This window comes from Mustela nigripes, chromosome 2 (assembly GCF_022355385.1).
Source record: "Mustela nigripes isolate SB6536 chromosome 2, MUSNIG.SB6536, whole genome shotgun sequence".
NCBI lineage: Eukaryota > Metazoa > Chordata > Mammalia > Carnivora > Mustelidae > Mustela > Mustela nigripes.
The window spans coordinates 4,109,011-4,128,049 of record NC_081558.1 but is presented as its reverse complement, the minus strand read 5'-3'; the positions used below and the strand labels follow the sequence as shown (position 1 = coordinate 4,128,049).

At 54.7% G+C, this 19,039-nt stretch overlaps 1 protein-coding gene across 9 annotated transcripts in view; it reads left to right on the top strand.

Annotated features, from left to right (window-relative positions):
* RANBP3 (RAN binding protein 3) overlaps nucleotides 1–19,039 on the top strand; it is a 51,729-nt gene that overhangs the window by 12,002 nt on the left and 20,688 nt on the right. For 5 of the 9 annotated variants that reach the window (XM_059388772.1, XM_059388771.1, XM_059388773.1 and 2 more), the window contains exons 2-3: nucleotides 7,033–7,088; nucleotides 12,398–12,586. The exons of 1 other annotated variant lie outside the window; for it this stretch is intronic. In XM_059388772.1, the coding sequence (XP_059244755.1) occupies nucleotides 7,033–7,088; nucleotides 12,398–12,586 (245 nt within the window). Of the gene's footprint in view, nucleotides 1–7,032; nucleotides 7,089–12,397; nucleotides 12,587–13,232; nucleotides 13,257–19,039 lie in introns of those variants that run through there. 3 more of the 9 variants (XM_059388776.1, XM_059388774.1, XM_059388775.1) reach the window with 2 other exon arrangements.

The window sequence follows — 19,039 nt, the reverse complement described above, 5'->3', positions numbered from 1 at the left end:
GTCACGTCTTAACAGACTGCTGGTTGTGTTGCCAAGATGCGTTCCATATTTTTTGCACAGATAAGAAGATTAAGACACATCAGCCCAGGATTAAAGCTCATTTTACACAAGTACTTTGCTGACATTTTGGTCAAGAATTCCAAGTGGCTTTCCAGATGGGGGCCGTTTCCTGGCAGGTGTTTGAGACATCATTTAGAAGGGGAATAAACAGAACAGGCCAAGATATCCCAGATTTGCTTCTCTGTGTGTTTTCCTGGGCCTCCATAGTTTATTCTGTTTGGTTTAACGGACAGTCCTTGGAGACGAAGGTTGGAGGCAGCCGCTGGGGGTGTCCGGGCTTGTTGCAGCGCCTGCCCGTAGTCCTGTGCACTTGACTGTTCCCACAGCGTGGACAGAACGGGTGTGTGTGTTCAGCCTAGATTCTGCATATGTTCTGCAGGGCACTGTGTGGTTAAGCCTTTGAAAGATGGAGTCGACACGTCTTGTTTCACCATAGAACGTCCACATCTCCGTTCTGTCCTTGACCATCCTAAGGATCCGCTGTTGGCCTGATGGCACCCTGCTCTGAGGCAGAGACGGTCTCATGACTTGAAAGCTTCAGGCCCACCCCAAAACTCATCGTTCACCCTCTAGTTTCCTTTGTGCTTTCCTGGAACAATAACCGATAGCTGCTTCTCAGAAGAAAAGAAGACCTGTGTCATAGCTCCAAGGCCCAGCTGGGCAGAAAATAGGGAGGGAAGCAGGGCCCTTGCTCCTGGATGGCGGTGTAGCCCAGATGCATTTAGAGACCTGGTTCCACCTTGGACCAGTCATTCAACCTCTGAGTCTTCTGTTTCCTTTCCCTTAAAGTAAGGACACCGGTACGACCTCTCCCCAAAAGTGATTGCCAAGAGTCAGGGCGATGGGTGAACAAAGCGTGGAGCGCCTGCCCGACCCGCATATGAAACCACCCGCAGTTTGGGGAAAACCCGCTGGGGAATGTCCTTGCTGTCAGTCACACACACAGGCTGGGAGGAGTCTGGAGCTGGGATCCCGAGACCTCTGTTATCCTGGAGGTGGAGAAGCATCCTGTTCTATCCCAGGGCCCCCTCTGGGGTCCAGGCCAGTTCTTTGCTCCCCTTCCCTTGCCTGTAGCAGGCAGCAGACACTCCACTCCTGACCTCACATCTGGACAGCTGCCGTCGCCGCCCTGCCCCCGGGAGGTGGTTCTGCGCCGGCTTCCGAGGGAAACATCCTTGCGGCGCCCTTTCCTTTCCCCGCGCTTGCTGCCTGGGAGATAGACACACGTGGCCTTTGCGTTTTATGAGTTTGTCTGTCGGTCTCAGCACAAAAAAGACAAAACCCTGAGTCTTGGTCCGTGGCCTACTTGCAGTAGCGGTCTGGGAAGCTTAGTGTTTCAATTCTCTCAAGTGTGGGACTGGTTAAAACTCATTCTCCTTTTGAGGTTCTTTATCACTCTTTGAAGGGGTATTTTATGGGCCCTCCCCCCAACACAGACAGCATACAGCAGATTATGGACGTTCCTTTCAGGTGAGGCCTTTTCGGGCCTTCCCACACCTGTACCCAAGGCATCTGAGGATTTTCTCTATGTCCCGGGGCCTCGGCTCAGTTCTGCTTTAGGAGAAGGGCCTGCCTCCGTGGAGCCCCTGCTTCTGCCCAGAGACTTCTCCCTCCCTTCCCTGTGGGGAAAATGGCCTGTGGTCCCTCGGGTCGGGAAGGAACCTGCATATCGGGGACCCCTGCCTTCTTTGGAACCATCTTCAACTCTTTTCCTCAAGAAAGGACCTGCCTGAATGGTGGTCCCCTTGCAGGAGCTTCTCCAGTAGACCTTGCAGTGTCAATGCAGACCTCGGATCCAGCGAAGGGAGGGGCGCACCCTGCTCCTGTGGCTCTGGGCCTGGGTGGTCTGTTTTGTGTCTGTCCTCCAGGGTCTGGAGTCAGCCGGTGTGTTAGTAAAGCAGCAGGCGCCCGCAGGCACCACCTTGGAGTTCTTCCAGTGCACTTGGCTTTCTGCGGTCTTAGTCTCCGCCATTCCTGCTCACCTGGCTACCTGCTGCCGTCCTTCTGCTTGGATGGTGCTTCCCTCGAGAAGCCTTCCTGGGCGCACTGCTTCTCCACAGCCTGACCAGAGCCTCTGCTCTGCACTCTGAGCCTCTTTTTCACTTCTCCAGAGTTGCAGCGTTCAGCTGGAGACTAATGGCAGCTCTTGGCAGGCAGGGGACATGTCTCTCCATGTCCCCACCATATCCGAGAGGCCAGCATGAGGCCTGGCACACAGCGGGCACTGGGGTGTGTGGCGTTGCAGAAAGTTGCAGTTGCTGAATGAGTGTTAGGATGGAGTCTGTGCACGTAGCAAGCTGTGCGTCTGGGGGAGTGGTTCCCAGACTCCGCTGCGTGGAGCGCGGTGCCCTGTCCGTCGGGACTGGGTCGGCGGTGCCTTCGGGAGCAGGGCCCGCGTGAGGGTGGGCGAAGGGGCACGTGCGGAGAAATCCCAGACATCCGGCGGAGGTATGAAACAAGAGCAGGAATCTTTTTTTTTTTCTTTTGACAGGGAGAGAGAGACACTGAGAGAGGAAACACAAGCAGGGGGAATGGGAGTGGGAGAAGCAGGCTTCCCGCTGAGCAGGGAGCCTGATGCAAGGCTCAACTCCAGGACCCTGGGGTTCATGACCTGAGCCCCCCCCGCCCCCCCGCCAGTGCCTCCAGAGCCCAAATCTGTAGCCTCCCTGCGACTGGGCTTGCCTATCCGTGTTATTACCAGGACTGCAGAGACCAGATCCAGGACAGTCCCTGGCCTTAGGGATTACAGCTGGACTGTCCCATTTTGCATCTTTACCTCACAGGTGGGTGGAGGGTGGCGGGGACAGGAGGGAGAGCAGGCCTGTGGGCCAGATGTCAGGGGGGCTCACTCCTTTCCGATTCTGGCGTGTCCCCACTGCTGCTGTTTGCCTGGGGGTTCGGGGGCCTTTCCCAGCTGGGGCCTGATCGGCACCTGGGATCCCAGCCGGGCTCAGGCTGGGTGCGGGCTGGCGTGCGTGAGCTGCACAGGGGCCCGTGGAGGAGGGTGAGGCGGGGTGTGGATGTAGCAGCAGCCACCTTGGCCTTGGCATGCAGCACCATGGAGAGCTGGGATGAGGGCACAGCATCTCCCACGTGCCCCCCAGAGGCGGGGTCGTAGTTTGAGGCCACTTGTGCTTCGAGTCTCAGCCCACTTCACACACCAGTTTGGGCCACAGAATACAGAGTACAGTTACATCCACAGAATACATCCACAGAATACAGTTCTCAGGCCTCATGTCAGGAAAGGGCTGAGGAAAGAGGGGTTCCCTAATCAAATAACTTTGGAGAACATTTGGTTACACAGATTTCTTTGTTGTTGATTTTCTTAACTCTTACTATGTGGGTGTCTTGAGCCAGTGCCCCCAGGGAGGGCAGCTTTTTCACAAACTCTAAAGAATTGATTTTATAGGAGCAAAACACCTGGTTGAGAGAATCTGGATCGAATAGTTGGCATTTGATTAACATTTTAGTACTTTAGGTCTTCACGTGTCTGGGTCTCTAGAAATCTCTGGTGGTGGTTTTTCCTTCCCTTGTGACTGGCTGGACTGGACTTCAGGCAAGTCACAGAAGCCTCCTTCACTGCTCTGTTCGCTGTCCGTTCCCCAAACCTGGGTTTCAGCTGGCAGAGCGAAGGCTGCTTGTCCGGGTACATAACCAGAAGCAGTTCGATGGGAGCCGGTTAAGAGCACAGGCCGAGGCCGCCGGCGTGAGCGTGGGGCAGGCGTACTCAGAATGGGGTGCGCTCGAGTTGGCCTTTTGTAATGTCAGTGCTGATTTGCAGCTCATGAACTTCGGCCCTCCTGGAGCCCAGTGGGAGTTAAATCTGTGTGACTGGTGCTGTCTTTGGTGGAGAACCACGGACGCTCGTTGCTGCGGTTTAGTTAGTGGGGTGGGGGTTCGTCATGACCGCCAAACCATCCGTCAGTGAGGGTCGTGGTGGGTCCTGACCTCGCCAGTCCTGGCGACATTTCATTGGCTCCAACCTCCTGCTCGGCGTCTTACGCGTGTGGCTCTGAAGGTACCGCGGTCCACATAAAAGAGGCCTCGCTCCTCTGGGGCTCCTGATCGGGGGGTATATGCGGCCAGTCACCCCTGGAAAGCTCCATGCCCCATGTGCAGACACGCCCATTGCTTTTCATCAGGTATTTGACCCCGAGGTTTTCTGCCCCTGGCTTCCTGTTCACCATTTTTCCCGTAGGGCCTTGCACAGAGTCAGAGCTTAGTGAATGTTTGCGCGAGGACACGGCAGCTGGTGTTACAGGTGTGAGGACCTGCAGAGGGTCTAGTTCAAAGACTTAGTGGATGGCCCTTCATGGAGCACACTGGCTGCTGACACAGAGCTGTTTTGGATGCCGAATCCGTGGTCCCTTAGCCTCCCTGACGGGTAGCCTCAGTGTGGCCCGTGGTGGGGTAGAAGCCAGGAGCAGGCTCTGGGGGTACGGGGGTGCAGCTCAAAACTGGGAGCTTCCTGCAAGGTACGGCATCCGGACCTGAATGAGATGAGCATGTGTTCTGGGCGGAAGACCAGACGCATAGTGGAAGCACGGGGCGTGCAGGGGGCAGCCGGCCCTTCGGTGCCACCGTAGGGGTCCAGCCAGGGTGGCCTGTTGGAAGGAGTTCCACGCCTAGTCTGGGGGGCAGTGCTGAGTTTTAAGTCAGTGTCTCACGCCAGTGGTCTGGCTGCTCTGCGAAGGGGGACGAAGGGAATGAGAGAGCAGAGGTGGAGAAAGGAAGGTCGTACCTGCGGTAGTGGTGGCTGCAGCCAGGAGTCAGTGAGGGCCTCCGTGTGGGCCTTGCCGGGGATCCAGTTCTCCGGGAAGCTGCCTTCAGAGCTCCCACCCCATGGCCCTCCCGTGGCCTCTCTCCACCCCCGGCTGAGCACCGTGCCCGCGTGCAGTGCAGTTTTCTTCCAGCAGACGGACCTCTCCCACCTCCTGCTTGGACCCTGCCCTGTGGCTTTGTCCTGCCCCAGAGACCAGAGGCAGCCCAGGCCTCTCTCGTTCGCCCGAATCTCTGCAGCCTCTTCTGGGTGCCTGCGGGTCAGCCGACACAAGAAAGGGCTTCCCCTGCCGTCCCCATGGTTCTCCCTCTGTCTCGTCCTTCTTCGATAGCCTTCCGTCCCTTTCTCCAGTTTATCAAGGCCGAGTGCTCTTGGTAGACCACAGGGCAGCCAAGGAAACAAGGCGCTCTCCGATCCCATGGATTTGATGTCGTAGTAGGGGAGACAGAGCATAAACCCATAACTACTAGTCTATCTGGTGGTGTTATTTCCTGGGAGAGAAAGTGTCTCTGCTTCACTGTGAGGCCAGGCAGGGTTTCTTCTACCGAGTATCATATCGTGTGTTGAAGTCTGCAGCGGCTAGGCCTCGCCTCTCAGGCTGGAGGTTCTTAGAGGACAGCAACAGTTAAGACAGGCTTAAGCAAAAATCAGCGTGTGTTGGCTTAACTGAAAAGTCAGCGGGGGTGGGGTTAGCTTTAAGCTGTGCTGGCCCCAGGCCTTCCAGCGGTGTCCCCAGGTGTCCCCAGGTGTCCCCAGGATTCAGTTTCCTCCTCTGTCTGCAGCTCTGCTTCCCACTGGATTGACACTGGTCCAAAGTCTCTTTGGTGACGTGAGACCACTCACAACCCCAGGGTTACCTCCTACCAGCCCTGCAGCCCCAGCAGAAACAGCACCCCCTTCCCCAGTCGCTCCAGTAAAAGCCCCATTCACTGTCCGTGGCCTGGCCTTACTCACATGCCATGCTGTCCCCTGGGGCCAGAGTACCAAGCACTCTCCTCCCCGGACCTAGAGCCAGGGGCGAAGGAGGGGTGGTTCCCTGAAGAAATGGGGGACTAGAGGGATGCTGAGCTGGGAGTTCCTGCCCATGGGCCTTCACTCTTTGCCGCTGGCTGGAGTCAAACACAGGAGTGAGCTGGAGGCTGGCTGGTGGGCTGAAGGGCAGTGCCGAGAGCTCGCTGGGCTGCCCTGCGTGGAAGTGATGCGACCGCGCCGCTGCTGTCCAGAGCGCCTCCCGCATCCCTTTGCTGTCATTCACTGTCTGGCACAGGCACCTTCATTCCCTCCTTCGTCGGGGTTTGTCGGGCAGCACCAGCCCCTGTGCCGGGAGAGGGCTGCTTAGGGGATCACGGCAGTGGGGCAGGCGGCATCCGGGCCTTCCCCATGGGTGAAGGTCATCCTCCTGCACGGTCCCCCAGCTGGTAGCAGGGGCAGGTGGCAGAGGGCTGTGGATGTGGCTGCCCCTGGACGGGAGGCCGAAGAGGTTGCCTGACAACAGCAGGTGGCGCCACCCTGGGCTCATCACGTGACCGGACATTTCAAGGATTTCTTCCTTCAACAGCTGGGCAAGATGGACTCGGGTTTTTTCCAACTCCTTAAATTCTTTTTTTTGGCAGGTGATCTCAGAGATCCAAGTGGAATGTCAGGTGCCTCAACCAGGGTACGCTCGCCGAAGGGCATGAGCTGTGCGGCCAAGAGGCGGCCGTCTGGTCCGGTTATCCCCAGGCCACCTGCTGGCCTTGAAATTGGAAAAACCTAAACTAGTCTCCAGCCTTTGAAATTGGGGAGGTGCCACATAAGATCTGACCCCCCTGTGCCTCCTTCCTGCAAGACCACCGCTCACGGCGCTGGGTGGCGGCAGTTCCCTGGGTGTCCGGCAGCCTGCCGCCCTGCCCACGGCTCTCCCCCAGCCCCGGGCGGGGCTGTTCTCAGCTGCATCTTGAAACCTTTTTCTTGGTGTATAATAGGCATGCAGAAAAGTGCACATACCCTAACATTAGGTGTCGAGTTTTCACAAACCACATGCCCACACAGCCACTTCAAGAAACCATTTTCTGAGTGATTTGATGTTCTTCGGAGTTACCAGTTTTATTTTGGGTTTGTTTTTTGTTTTTAACTTATTACAAACAAATGTAGCTTTGTTTACTGTATGACTGTAGTGTTGGGGGGAAAAAAACCAATTTTTCTTTTTGCAGAAAAACCTGCCATTGCTCCGCCCGTCTTTGTGTTTCAGAAGGATAAAGGACAAAAGGTAAGGGGCCGTATGTTCTCTCTTCACATGATTACTCTGACTTGTTTGATCCCAGAGGGCTCTCCCAGGTTACACGGCCAAGGGGGCCAAGGGCGCTTCTGTCTTTCAAGCCACCACACGGAGCTTGAAGGGAAAAGGTCCTGTGGCTTCAAGTTACCATGTGAGAGGTTAAGACGGGCGTGTGTGGAAAGGGCTCAGATTTCTTGCTTTTAACAGTGGCAGAAAGATAGTTTCTAATCTCTAATGCTTTGTTTTAGAAGGAGTGTGCGTTAGGAAGAGTAGGACAGAGAAGGTAGACGGGAGAGGGGAGGGAGGAGGGTTGTGGTGGTTAAGGGGGAAGACAGCACCTCTAAAGATTTTAGGGAGCTACTCTGACCCCCAACCAACTTGGCATAAACGCACTTCGAGGAATTATTAGTTGGCTTGCGTTGTGTATTTACCGTCCATCTGTGTTACACATTGCTTCCCCCTCTTGGATTTTAAATGTCTTGGTTGCCCTGACGTTGGGAATACTTTGCCCAGTTCATAGCCATGAGCTAACAGCTTCTTAAAGTCCTGCTCTGTGTGGCCGTAGCGTTCTGACGTCTCCTGCGCTGTTTACCTAGAAGTCGTTGACGTTTTGGCAAGTCAGTGTGGAAGGTCGGGTCGTGTCCAAAGTTCGTTGGTGTTCTGCGGTTGATGCTTCCCAGGCTTTTAAGAAGGACTCTGTCCAGCAAATGGATGGTCCCTCCCACCCCTGCCCCAGGACAGCGGATGTGATGTAATACCCATTACATCAGATTTCAGAGCGAGGGACCAACCTGCTGCGCTGGGTTCTGAGTGTTTTGAAATCTGTTTGCATCTTGTTGATAAGAACAGCATTTTGAGAGAATGCTCTGGTGGATCCCCAGTCCCCTGGCAGGGTGGCCAGCTCTGAGGTTGGGGGCTGCTGCTCTGGCGATTTGGGACGCCTAGAAGCTGCGGCTCCTAGATCCCACCCCTCAGCCTGAGAAGAAAGACCAGACTTCTGTGCGGCCCACCTTGTCCTGGACTGCACTCGAGTACTGTGCCAGGAAGAGAGCATGTGTGTGTGCAGGGGGGCAGGAGGGAGAAGTGGCTGTCCAACCACCCCCACAAAACGGACCCCCTTTCAGCACACCTTCTGTGTGAGCCAGGGCTGATCTGCTAGGGTTGCTCTCACATTCAACTTTCCCGTTGTTCATTCTTTTGCGAAAGAAAGAATCATAACACCCAAGGAAACATTCTTCCTATTCTGTTTCGGTTTTCCAGGTGGTAATTTCAAGACACATCAGCCTCTGCGGTCTCCTCTCCAGTGGGCCTTGACCAAGACATACCACTTAATTACATGTGTTTTTATCATTTGTCTTTTGGAGCTTCAGTCACTGTGAGGGGGCTGCTGCGTTTCTGCTAGCTTTTAGAAATCCCCGTGTTCAATTTCTGTTTTAGATATGAAAGTTGCTTCTTTCAGGATTTTGTAGAATTTTGAATTTTATTATGATCTTTTGAACCACTTTTAAACGGGTCAGCAAACTAATAAGACCTGCCATCACCGCCTGTTTTTATAAATAAAGTTTGATTGGCTCACAGCCATACCCACCTGTTCCCCATAGCCGAGGCTGCTTTCCCTCTGTGACAGCAGAGTGAAGTAATTTGGATGGAGACATACGGCCCACAGAGTCAAAAATAGTTAGTGGCTGACCCTTTCTTTATAGAAAAAGTTTGCCAACCCGACTTAAAACAAGCAGTAGGAATTAATAATTCTTTAAACCTGAAACTTGTGGACAACCAGCAGGACAAAACTCTAAAATGTAATATTTGGCTGAATTTAAAATATTTTTTAAATTATATCCACATCAGTACTGTTTTCACAACTGTGGCGGTCCTTGTCTGTGGCCTTGTAATTCAGAGGCTGACTTGTGTGTGTTACGTGCGAAAGGTTGGGGCGAAGTTGCATCCGAAGAGTAGCTGGGAAACTGCTCGTGGTCATCTTAAAATGTGCAGATGTAGTTCTTATCAAAATACTGACTCAGAGCCAACCCTGAACGGGCTTCTAAAAATAACTGCTCTCCGGCTCTTCAGGGTTCAGCCCTGCGCTCCTGTCGTGCCTCTGGGACAGCACCGCCAGCAGGACACGGGGAACCTCCGCGTGTTTACAATAAAGAGGAGCCTCCCGAGAACTGTCCGCCCGGGCGGCTCTCTGAGCTGCTGGGTGGAGAGTGGCCAGGCAGAGACGGAATCTTCCATTCTTTCTCTGCTGCTAGGACAGCTCAGAAGTAAGAGAGCAAGCCGCGTTTGTTTCTCCTCGGCTTCCCGTTTCCAGGGAGATGGGCAGGCAGAGCTGCAGGCAGCAGCCGTGGCACTTCAGACAGAAATGGGGGTTTGAGCCTCTTTCAGGTCCCGTGTCTCTCACCGACCTCCAGCCTGTCTGCCCCTCAGCCTGCAGAGGCAGAACAGGGAGCAGGCTGCACGGGCTGCCGTGCCTCGCTGCCCCCTTTCTCTTCAACTTTGTATTTCGAAAACATTCAGGTACTCAGAGAAGTTGAATGAATGGTATTGTGGACACTTGGGTGTCCCTCATCAGGCCTCACCAGTGACATCTTTGTCGTAAGTGCCAGAAGCGCACGACTCCAGAGGTGGCCCTCATCTGCTGTTTCTCCTCTGACTCCTCCTGTCGGCGGCTCCCGGGCTCTCCGTGGCCCCAGTGCTGCTGTCACTCCTAAGAAAATGATCGTGAAGTCAGAAGTGTCCTTTAGCGTATATAGTCCATTACCGTGTTGTCCGGTCACCAGAATGTTCTTTACAGCTGCGTCTTGAGCCATTTCTTGATCCACAGTGATCAGGAAGTCCTGCCGTCAGCTGTGGGACCACCGGCTTCCCTTTCAGCGAGGGGGCTCTGAACTAGCCAGTGGGCTGCCCTTCAGAGCTCGCGGCCCCCCTGCCCAGGCGATACTCCACAGGCCCCAGTGTTATTACTGAGTCCTGACTGAGGTAAAAGATTTGAAATCGGAAAAAAAATGAAGCTGTTAGCCCAGGTGTTTTGTTTTTGTTTTTGTTCAGTAGCAAAGCCACGTGGCGTTTTCTGTCCTTCCCTTCCAAGGCCCAAGTTGCATTTATAGCAGGCTACGGATTCCCCCATTCCCTGTTCCCGGTTAGAGAAAACGATGCACGGTTTGAACTCCAGTCCTGATGCCGAAATGCCGGTCCCAGAGCCCTGCTGACCGTGCGCCATTTCCCGTACTTCCTTGCACGTTCTCACGCTTCCTCAAGAGGGCGCTCTTCGCGAACCGCTTGCATTTATGCATTTAGGGTTTTAGTGGCAAAGTGAAATTTTTTTCCCCCCTTAACTGCCTTGCATGGAAACGGTTTTGTGTTTTGTTTTGTTTCTTTTCTTTTTGATGTGAAGAGACTTCGAATCTTAGAAGGTGGTAGTTTCATTGACTGTGACGACTGTTTCTTCCGGATACTTTATCTTCCAAAAGCTTACTCGTCTGAGCAGGTGAGGTCTCACGTGCAGGGTGTTGTCTGTTTATGAGAAGGACAGAAAGCCGTTGCAGAAATGCTGTAGAGCAGGAAGTAAGGCTTCCTGAAAGCGCTGTCACAGACCGTCTAGACCTCCTCTGGAAGCCTACTGTTGATGTAACAAGCCTCTCCTGTGTGCTCCTGTTTGTTTTTGGTTTTTTGTCAGCCATGTGAATTTCAGGATGATGTCAAAAGCGACCAAAATCTTGATGTCTGATTTTAACAAGCATGTTGAGGAACTACAGGTCCTGTCTTGGTTCTCTAGCGCTCACTTTTCTTGTCCAGCAAAGTCACTCGGACGCAGGTAGAGACTGCTGGGATGGCGTCCGTGTTTCTTTTTGGTCCTCTAGTTTGGACTGCATCTCGAGTTCGGCGCCACCAGCGCACTTGAACACTTGCACTCGAAAAGCAGGGGTTAAAAAAAGAAAATCCCCTGTGGTTCCAGTTAGAGATGGGCCAATTAGGCCGTTTTCCATAGAGCTCTGGGTTTAATTTTTCTCTTATCAGGTTTTGGTGCATGGACCAACCTTCATGTCCTGAGTAGGTTGGAGGAACATCTTGAGAAGAAAGGCCTTTGTGCATGTGGATCTCCCCTGGATAGGAAGAATAGATTTTGGTGACTTTTTAGGTGTGTGGATGAGTTAACATTTTGTTTCTTTTGCCTTCCTCAGAATGTTTGAAAGTTCTCTTAAATCCTCTTTACAGAGTTCCTTTCATCCATCAGGCTCACCTTTAGGAACTAGCCCCCAAGCCCCATCTCAAGAGGTTTTAGTCACTTCACACTCAGAAGAAACACAGCCAGGTCTGTGGAAAGACAGGGCAGCCACGTAATGAAAAAAGCGGGAGAAATGGCTCCGTGTTGCTGACGGTGCCGAGCAGATCTGGGGACCGGAGCCTTTCTGTTCCAGGACACAGTCTTCTTAACCCATTCCTCAAGAAAGGAGTCGACCACAGGGCTCTGGGTCCACGGGATCCCCTCCAGAGTCCCGGGAACCACCTCGAAGGATGCTAGGGGTGTTGGACTTCCAAGGACAGACTTCCAGAACCAGCTTTCTCTTGCCCTGGCTGTTTTCTAAGTACACCCTTGCTGAGGCGTTCAGGGTGAACATGGGAGAATCCTAGGCCAAGGGGCTCCTTCTTCCAGCTGAACTCTCCGAGTGTCTGCCAGCTGGCTTGGTCACCACACATCAGCACTCACTGAGTGCCGAGAAAGCGTTGCCTTGATCTCAGGTTTAAGCAGAACAAGTGGAAAGCTGCGGGAAGCACTCTAGCAGAATGCAGAAGTGTGCGGACCCTCCGCGCCCTGTTTTGTAGCTGTGTGCTATTCCAGGCCTGCCTTCCCCACCTTAGTGGACAGAAATGGTGCTGAGGGCCAGCTTTCCCCATCAGTATTCTTGCCGAGATGGGTCCTTAACCCCTAGGGACAATCAGACATGATCGCCCCTGTCCCCCTCTGATAGAGCCTCTGCCCCCATTTTGGTCACCATGAGTGTTGTTCCTCACGCACAGCCCATAAGCACCGTAGCTCCATGCTGCCTGCTTTTCAGAAGGGGGCCCAGGCCTCCTGCAAAGTTAAACCGCAGCCAAATCCACGTTCATTTTCCGTTCTTCCATTCTGGAGGGCCAGTTTTGTGGAGCAGAACAACAGCACGTGCCAGCTTTCTTGGCTCGTCCTCCTAGGCAGGAGCTGCTGAAGTCTGAGCGTCTCCAGCCCTTTGACCCCTGCCCACCCCCGTCCCATGTTGTGGCCTGTATTTACATTGAAGGAAAATTGTCTTTTTTGCTCCCAGTCCTCTGCAGAGCAAAAAGACTTGTCGGATTCGGGAGAGGAGCCTCGGGGGGAGGCTGAGGCCCCCCACCATGGCACGGGTCACCCCGAGTCAGCTGGTGAGCATGCCCTAGAGCCTCCTGCCCCCGCTAGCGCTTCCGCCAGCACTCCTGAAGCCCAGCTTCTTCCTTTCCCGCGAGAACTGGCAGGGGTAAGTCCGCCTCCACCCGGCGCTCCACAGCCTGGGGGTCCCAACCCAGATCAGCCCCTTTCCCTTCGGGTTCCTCAGATCCAGACCCTAAATCACAAGCAGCTGATGAGAACTGAAAAGGTGGTCACGATCTCTGCAGCTCCCTTTAATTCTTGCTGCCAGAAAGTCAGGACAGATGGAGTCCCCTTTTACACGGAGACTTTCTGAATGGGGGCATATGTACACCCATAGCAAGAAGCTAATCCTGTTTCCTGACAGAGACATGAGGGGTCGAAAGAGGGATTGAATAATGGGGTAGAACCTTCCAAACCAAATTCGACCCCCTCTCTGTCCTTCCGTGGTTCTTTGTCCTCTCCCTGAATTTGGGCGTTCAGGTTCAGGGTCTTAGAAACACCAGAAGCCCTGACTTCCTTGATCTAGAGGAAAAGGAGCTGTCTCAGGCAGACTGCTTTGCGAGACCAATTGTGTTTGGACTGTGGTTAGGCTGTGAACTGCTTGTCTTCAATCAAAGCAGGAAGAAGAAAGGACTCTTCCTTTGAATCCAGAGGGAATCCCTTGAACCCTTTATCTTTGTATTGAGAAGGCTTTTGAAGATTATAGGTGGAGAAGATTGTGAACTCTCGAGAACAAGAAATGTCTTGAGTGTTTGGAGGTTGATAAAATGGGAAAGGTAAACATCATCCTACATTCAGGATTGAAAACCGTGTGGGGGCCTAAGCCCCCCATTCTCGTGGCAGGGAAAAATGGCTCCCAGGCAAGCAAGCAAGGGGCCCTGCTGTGCACACCAAGCACTGGGCAGCCATCCAAGGCGTCACAATCCTAGACATCAGTGATCCCCCGTGTTCTTAAGGAAATCATTAAAATTCAGTAACAGCCCCCAAACCCTGGGACACCCAGGAAGAAGTGAAGGTGAGGTTGGGGGCCAATTTTTACATTTTGGAGAGGAGTCAGTGTGTGGTGGGAAAAGAAGGAACCGTCTCTGCCACGTGCCAGGTAGGAGTGAGGGGGCATACAAGTGGGATACTCATGGCATAGAAGTGGGTTTGGGCCCAGTAAAGATTCCAGCCAGGAGGCACTCACACCAAAGTGTCGTAGGGGCGCAGCCCTCATGAGAGCACTAGACTGACAGAGCAGGAATGAGGAGGTGATCGCTTTTTCAGTCCGGGGCCAGGCAGCTCCGGGAACCTTCTTCTGAGTCGGTATTATGAGTTACTGGGCCTTCAGCCTTTGCAGGCACAGGAAATCATGTTCTCAGTTCCCGGAAAACAGATGAACTTCAGGTGGATCTGCCCAAGAGGCTCAGGGCATTTTGCGGCTGCCTGGACCGAAGGGGCTAAGGGCTTTCAGTTGCGAGTAGCAAACGGGTAGGTCACAGAGGTTGTGGCCCAGCAGCTGCTGCTCCAGAGGCACCTAGGGGGGTCTCACCTTCTGCTTGTGGCTCGGCCAGATGTGGATTTCTGAGGCCTAGCCAGTGGGACTTGACTTCTCGGTTCCTGTGGACTTTGAGTCAGAGACTCTAATCCCAAGAAATTCAAACCATCCCCAGCCCTGCCCTGCAAAGTCAAGTGTTAACAGTCGGGAACCTCAGGATGGGTTGTGGGTCACTGTAGGAGGAAGTCAGGACTGGAGGGGGGAGCGGTTGATGACTGTACCAGCATAGCGGTAAAGGCCATGCGCACGACATACGCACGTGCTCTTTGCTTTTAGCTCTTGTAACTGTAGGAGTCCCCAGTCCCGACAGTGCCACTGTCACATCATTTGGTGACAACTCTGAGCCAACCAGGGCTCGCTGCCTTGGGCTTTCAGTGCAAAAGACTCCAGCTTGTTGCCACTGACTCCCATTAACCGGCGTTCTTTAGTGTTTGGGTGTGTTCAAGGCAAAGTAAGTGTTTTCTTCGGTCAATTAGGGCATAACTCAAGGCCAATGGAACCCGATCCCAGCTTCCTCTCAGGCTGCCGCATTTCTTTGGGTTGCCCGGACTGGTCGCTTTTGCAGCCAAACAGGTTGGGATCTCGCCCCTACCACAGTGGAATGCAGCGGAGCGCCCGCCCTCACCCGGCCAGTCGCGCCCGCACGCTCACTCTGTTCTTTACTGCGGGATCCCCGGAGGGAACGTAAAGCTGGGGCTTCTCTGTAATAAATCGTGGCCCGCTGAACTGGTGCAGACAGAGGGCGCGCTCATCTTTCAGTCTCCCCAGACGCTGGCCGTCAAAGACTCAGTGCCGGGAACAAGCCTCTATATATCAGACCTCCTGGCTCTCAGAAGACAGCTTGGAGAAGACCAGACCGCATCCAGATGAAGCTCTCTGATCCAGAGAAAGCAGGCAGCTCTTAGTGCTTACTGCGAGCCTGGCTTAAGTCCCCTGGACTGAAGCTCAGAGCTTAAGCCCTGTGGAGCCTGAAATGTGTTTGTTAGACCCACCAGGAAGCTTAGACAGGTTCTGGCACCAGACCCCTGGCTGGACAGCTTCCCTCATCTTCCAGCTTCTGCTCGGGATTTGACCTGTGTTCTGCTCCCACCCAACATTCAGAGCTTTGGAGGCCACCGCTCTTTTTCTTTCCCGGTGTCTGCCTTTTTGGGCAGAACTTCTGAGCTGGTCATCTGGGAATGACCAGTGGTCCATTTGAAGACAGGGACAAGTCAGCAGGCTCCTCCCGTGGTTGATTTTTCGTCCCGGGCATCCATTTTCCTGCAGCCACAGACGGCGGGCTTTATAACCGGTCAGTCCATATCGAGATCACTGGGGCCCAGGCAGACCAAACGGGGGTCTGGCGTGGTCTTGTTTTCTGGTCTTGTCTGGGAAGTCAGGAAGGCCCCAGGTGCTGTTCATTCCTGCTCACTGTCCCTGTGTGTGTCCCTGTGTGTCAGCTTCTGAGACACAGCGTCCAGCTCCATTCCTCCCCCCTGGACTGGCCTGGCACCTTGGTCCTCCTTGAGGCCGCACCATGCGGGCCATGTTCTTCCAGGGTTTGGGAGGGAGGGGCGGAATCCTTGAGAAGTGGTAACGATGGTCAGTTTTCAGTTTCATTCTCTGCGAAGAACTGAAGTGGCCCACATCGGCCATTCCAGGCCCCCATTCTGGGTTAGATGTTACCATCTCTTTCATACTGGGCAAGGATGTGCACACCCCACAACATCAGCCGCTCCCCCCTGGTTCCCGTGGCTCTGAGGAGAGTGGGGTGCTACTCCTCCCGTTCTCCCCCGCCCCCCGCCCCAGCCGCCGCCAGCGTGGGGCTTTGCATCTTCTGTAAGCCCACTCTGCTCGTTCATGCTGCCTCACACCGGGAAGTGCATGAACAGACTCTCCTTGGGCTGCTTTCTTTGTTGCCCCCTTATGTAAAAGTTGGTTTGGAACATGTTCGTCATGGTGTCCCAAGCGGGCGCTGACCCCAGTGTCACCTGGGTATTGTCCCAAAGCCCTAATCTTCACAGAGGTGGGTTCTCGTGTGGGAGGAGGCAGAGGCAGAAATGGGGCTTTGACACCTGCTTCCGTGCTGGTTCCTCCGCAGAGAGGAATCCCGGAAGCCTGCTCTCAGAGTCCGCTTCACATGAGAGGCCGTGGCCGTGGCTTTGGATGCAGACTTGCAAGCTCTGAGGGTTGGCGGCTACAGGGCGCACCCTGTGTGTATCCAGGCATTGTTCTCAGCTGACCCCGGAGTGGCTTTCTCCCTCGCTTGGGGTGAGGGGTGGCCCCCGACCACCAGGCTGCTGGGTTTGCACAGAGCGTGTGTGGAGCCAGCATTGGCCTCGATTGGGGCCGGGGTGACATAAAGGGGAGTTGCTTCACCCCAGACCTTTCCCTGTTGGGGGAAAAGACAGCATAAGACACTAAGACAGCGAGCACAGACCTTCAGTGCAGTGCGGGGGATGGGAGGTGCAGACATCAGACTTCTCACGCCGGCCACTGTTGAGGATTTCTGAAAGAGTCGGTGTATCCACAGGCAAGCAGAAATGATTTCTCATACATTCTGTCTCCTTGCTTCCTTGGGCTAGCTCCTTTTGAGGAAAGTTGCTGGCATCAGTTTCCTCACTGCTTCTGAGTTAGCTAGTTCAGACCGCACAGGAGATTCCAGCAGCTTCTGGAAGGTTCTCCCTGGTGGTGCAATTTCCTGTGTTGTCCTCCCCTGGCCTTGGCCTCTTAGCCTTTCCGGGACCAAGAGGCCAGTCACACACATGCCTCTTAGAAGAGATTTAGAGTGTGGGTTTGAGGGTCTCCTGGATTGAATCTTGTCTGGCCAGGCACTTTCCTTCTCCAGGTCACTGAAGGAGCTATGGGCCACTCGGGCTCCATTTGTACAGTGAATACATGCCGATCATCTCTGCGCACAGCCTCCTGGGGGTTGTGCGCCTGAGCTGTGAGCAGAGCAGCCAGATGGACACGGTAGATCGTTTCCAGCTGGTACACAGAACAGGCTAGCGAGGCCTGAGGGAGGCTGGTCAGTGAGGTGAGAGGAGCAGCTTCCACTCGCCGGTGGTAGGGCAGTGAGGGAGCACGGGTTCACCCTGGCGGAGACTGGGAAGGGCCTTGGCGAGGCCAGAAGTGCGCTCCCGGCCTTGGGGGTGGCACACACGGAAAGGACGTGGAGGCAGGAGCAGTGCTGGCGTGTTCAGAAGCCAGGAGGGAGACAGGCTGCGGCGGACACAGACAGCAAGGGACCCCGAGGCCTCAGCTGCTGGTCTGGGCCCACTTGCAGGGAGGGACCCCTAGCACTCATCAAGTTCTAAAAGAAACTCAGATTCCTGGAAGATTTGGGGTGTTGTTGGCATAGATAAGAAAGTTACGTGCCCGTAAGAGCTCCAAAGTATACAGAGCTAAAACGGACAGAACTGAAGGGAGAAGAAACAATTGGGTCATAACCTTGGAGAGCTCAGCACCGTACTTCGGTAGTCAGTAGAGCATCGGGACTGAAGGTGGAGAAGAGAGAGGGCCTGGACAGCACTCTAATCTCAGCTGGCCTAGTGAGCCATCTGCCCTGGGGAACACCAAGGGCACTGTGCTGCAGAGCGCCCGGACATCCTGAAGTCAGCAGACCATTCGCTCGACCACAAAACAAGTTTTGATAAACTTAAACTGACTGAAATCATGCCAGGTCTTTTCCAACCACAGTGGAATGAAATCAGAAATCTGTAGATTTCTGGAAATCCACACACACGGAAATGAGCCCTGCTAGCCAGCAGGGCAAAGCGAAGGTAGGTGTGGCAGTGTCTTGGGGTTGAGCGGGGGGAGGCGTACCCTTTTTGGCAGGTGAGGAAACAGGAAGCTAGAGTCTAGCGAGCTTTCAGGGCCACTGTTCATGTGTAACACGGGGACCCATGCCTTAGCGGCATCTCTGAGGCCCACAGAGGGCTGCGATTTGTGTCCCTTTGCTGAACAAATTCCAGGTGAGCTCCTGCTGTGGGCTGGGCCCAGTGCCCTCTCGGAACTCGAGCTATTGGGGACCCTGGCTCAGGTGACGCTCATCAGAGGGAGAGGTGCAGGGGGCAGGACTGAGGGGTTCTCATGTGAGAAGCCAGGGAAGAGCGAGCAGAGGGAAAAGTCAGCTGACGAGGGAGTGGTGTCTACAAGGCCATTTCAGGATCCCAGAGGTCGCTGTCGAAGTGGCAGATCCCACGGGATCCAAGAGGCTGTCACTTGTGGGACTGGGATCTTACTGAATGACAGGAGAGAGGCCAGTAGCCATGGGACCGGAGCTGGGAGTGGGCCCAGCCACTGTGAAGGAATAGGAAGGAGGTGCCAGATGACTGCACCTCAGGGATGGCCCCCAAGGAAGGGGGCAGTCCCGAGAGAAAAGGCCTGCTGTGGCTTGGCTCTGTGTTACTAGATTCCACTCCAGGCCTGGACCCAGGGAAAGGAAAGCGCAGCCAGAGTATGGGTCTCGGCATCACCGCCAACACTTAGTCCTGGGCTCGGGACCGTCTTAACACCCACCTGGGTCGCCCACCCTGATCCCTCATCTGGATTCCTGGGGACATGACTCCGTATCCTGACTTCCCAGGGGCATAACATCCAGCAGAAGTGAGCTTGCTGGGAGAGCCCCACCCCCCACCCCGCGGCAGTCCACGTGTCCACCTTGGCTGGGTGTCGGGTCAGGTGGAAGGCTGCCTCACCTGCTTACCTCCCCTGCGGCGGAGGTGCTGGCACCCCCGTTTCCCAAGGAAGGAAACAGAAGCCTGTGTGAGCGAAATGATTGACCCGACGTGTACCTTCAGGTGTCAGAGCTGGGCCTGCCAGGGGCTTGAGCACCTTTGTGCTCTGTCTCATGGTCCCGTCACCGGTCAGTGCCCAGCTGGGGCGCAGCAGTACCTTCACAGTCGCCCCGAGGAGGGTTGGCCCCTGTTCTGTTAGGAGGGATTTGCGTCCCAGATGCTCTGCCGGACGGCCTCCTCGCAGCCTTCTGATCCCCCCTGGCAGGCGTGGGGGCAGCAGGCCTCACCCTTTCACGGAGGCTTG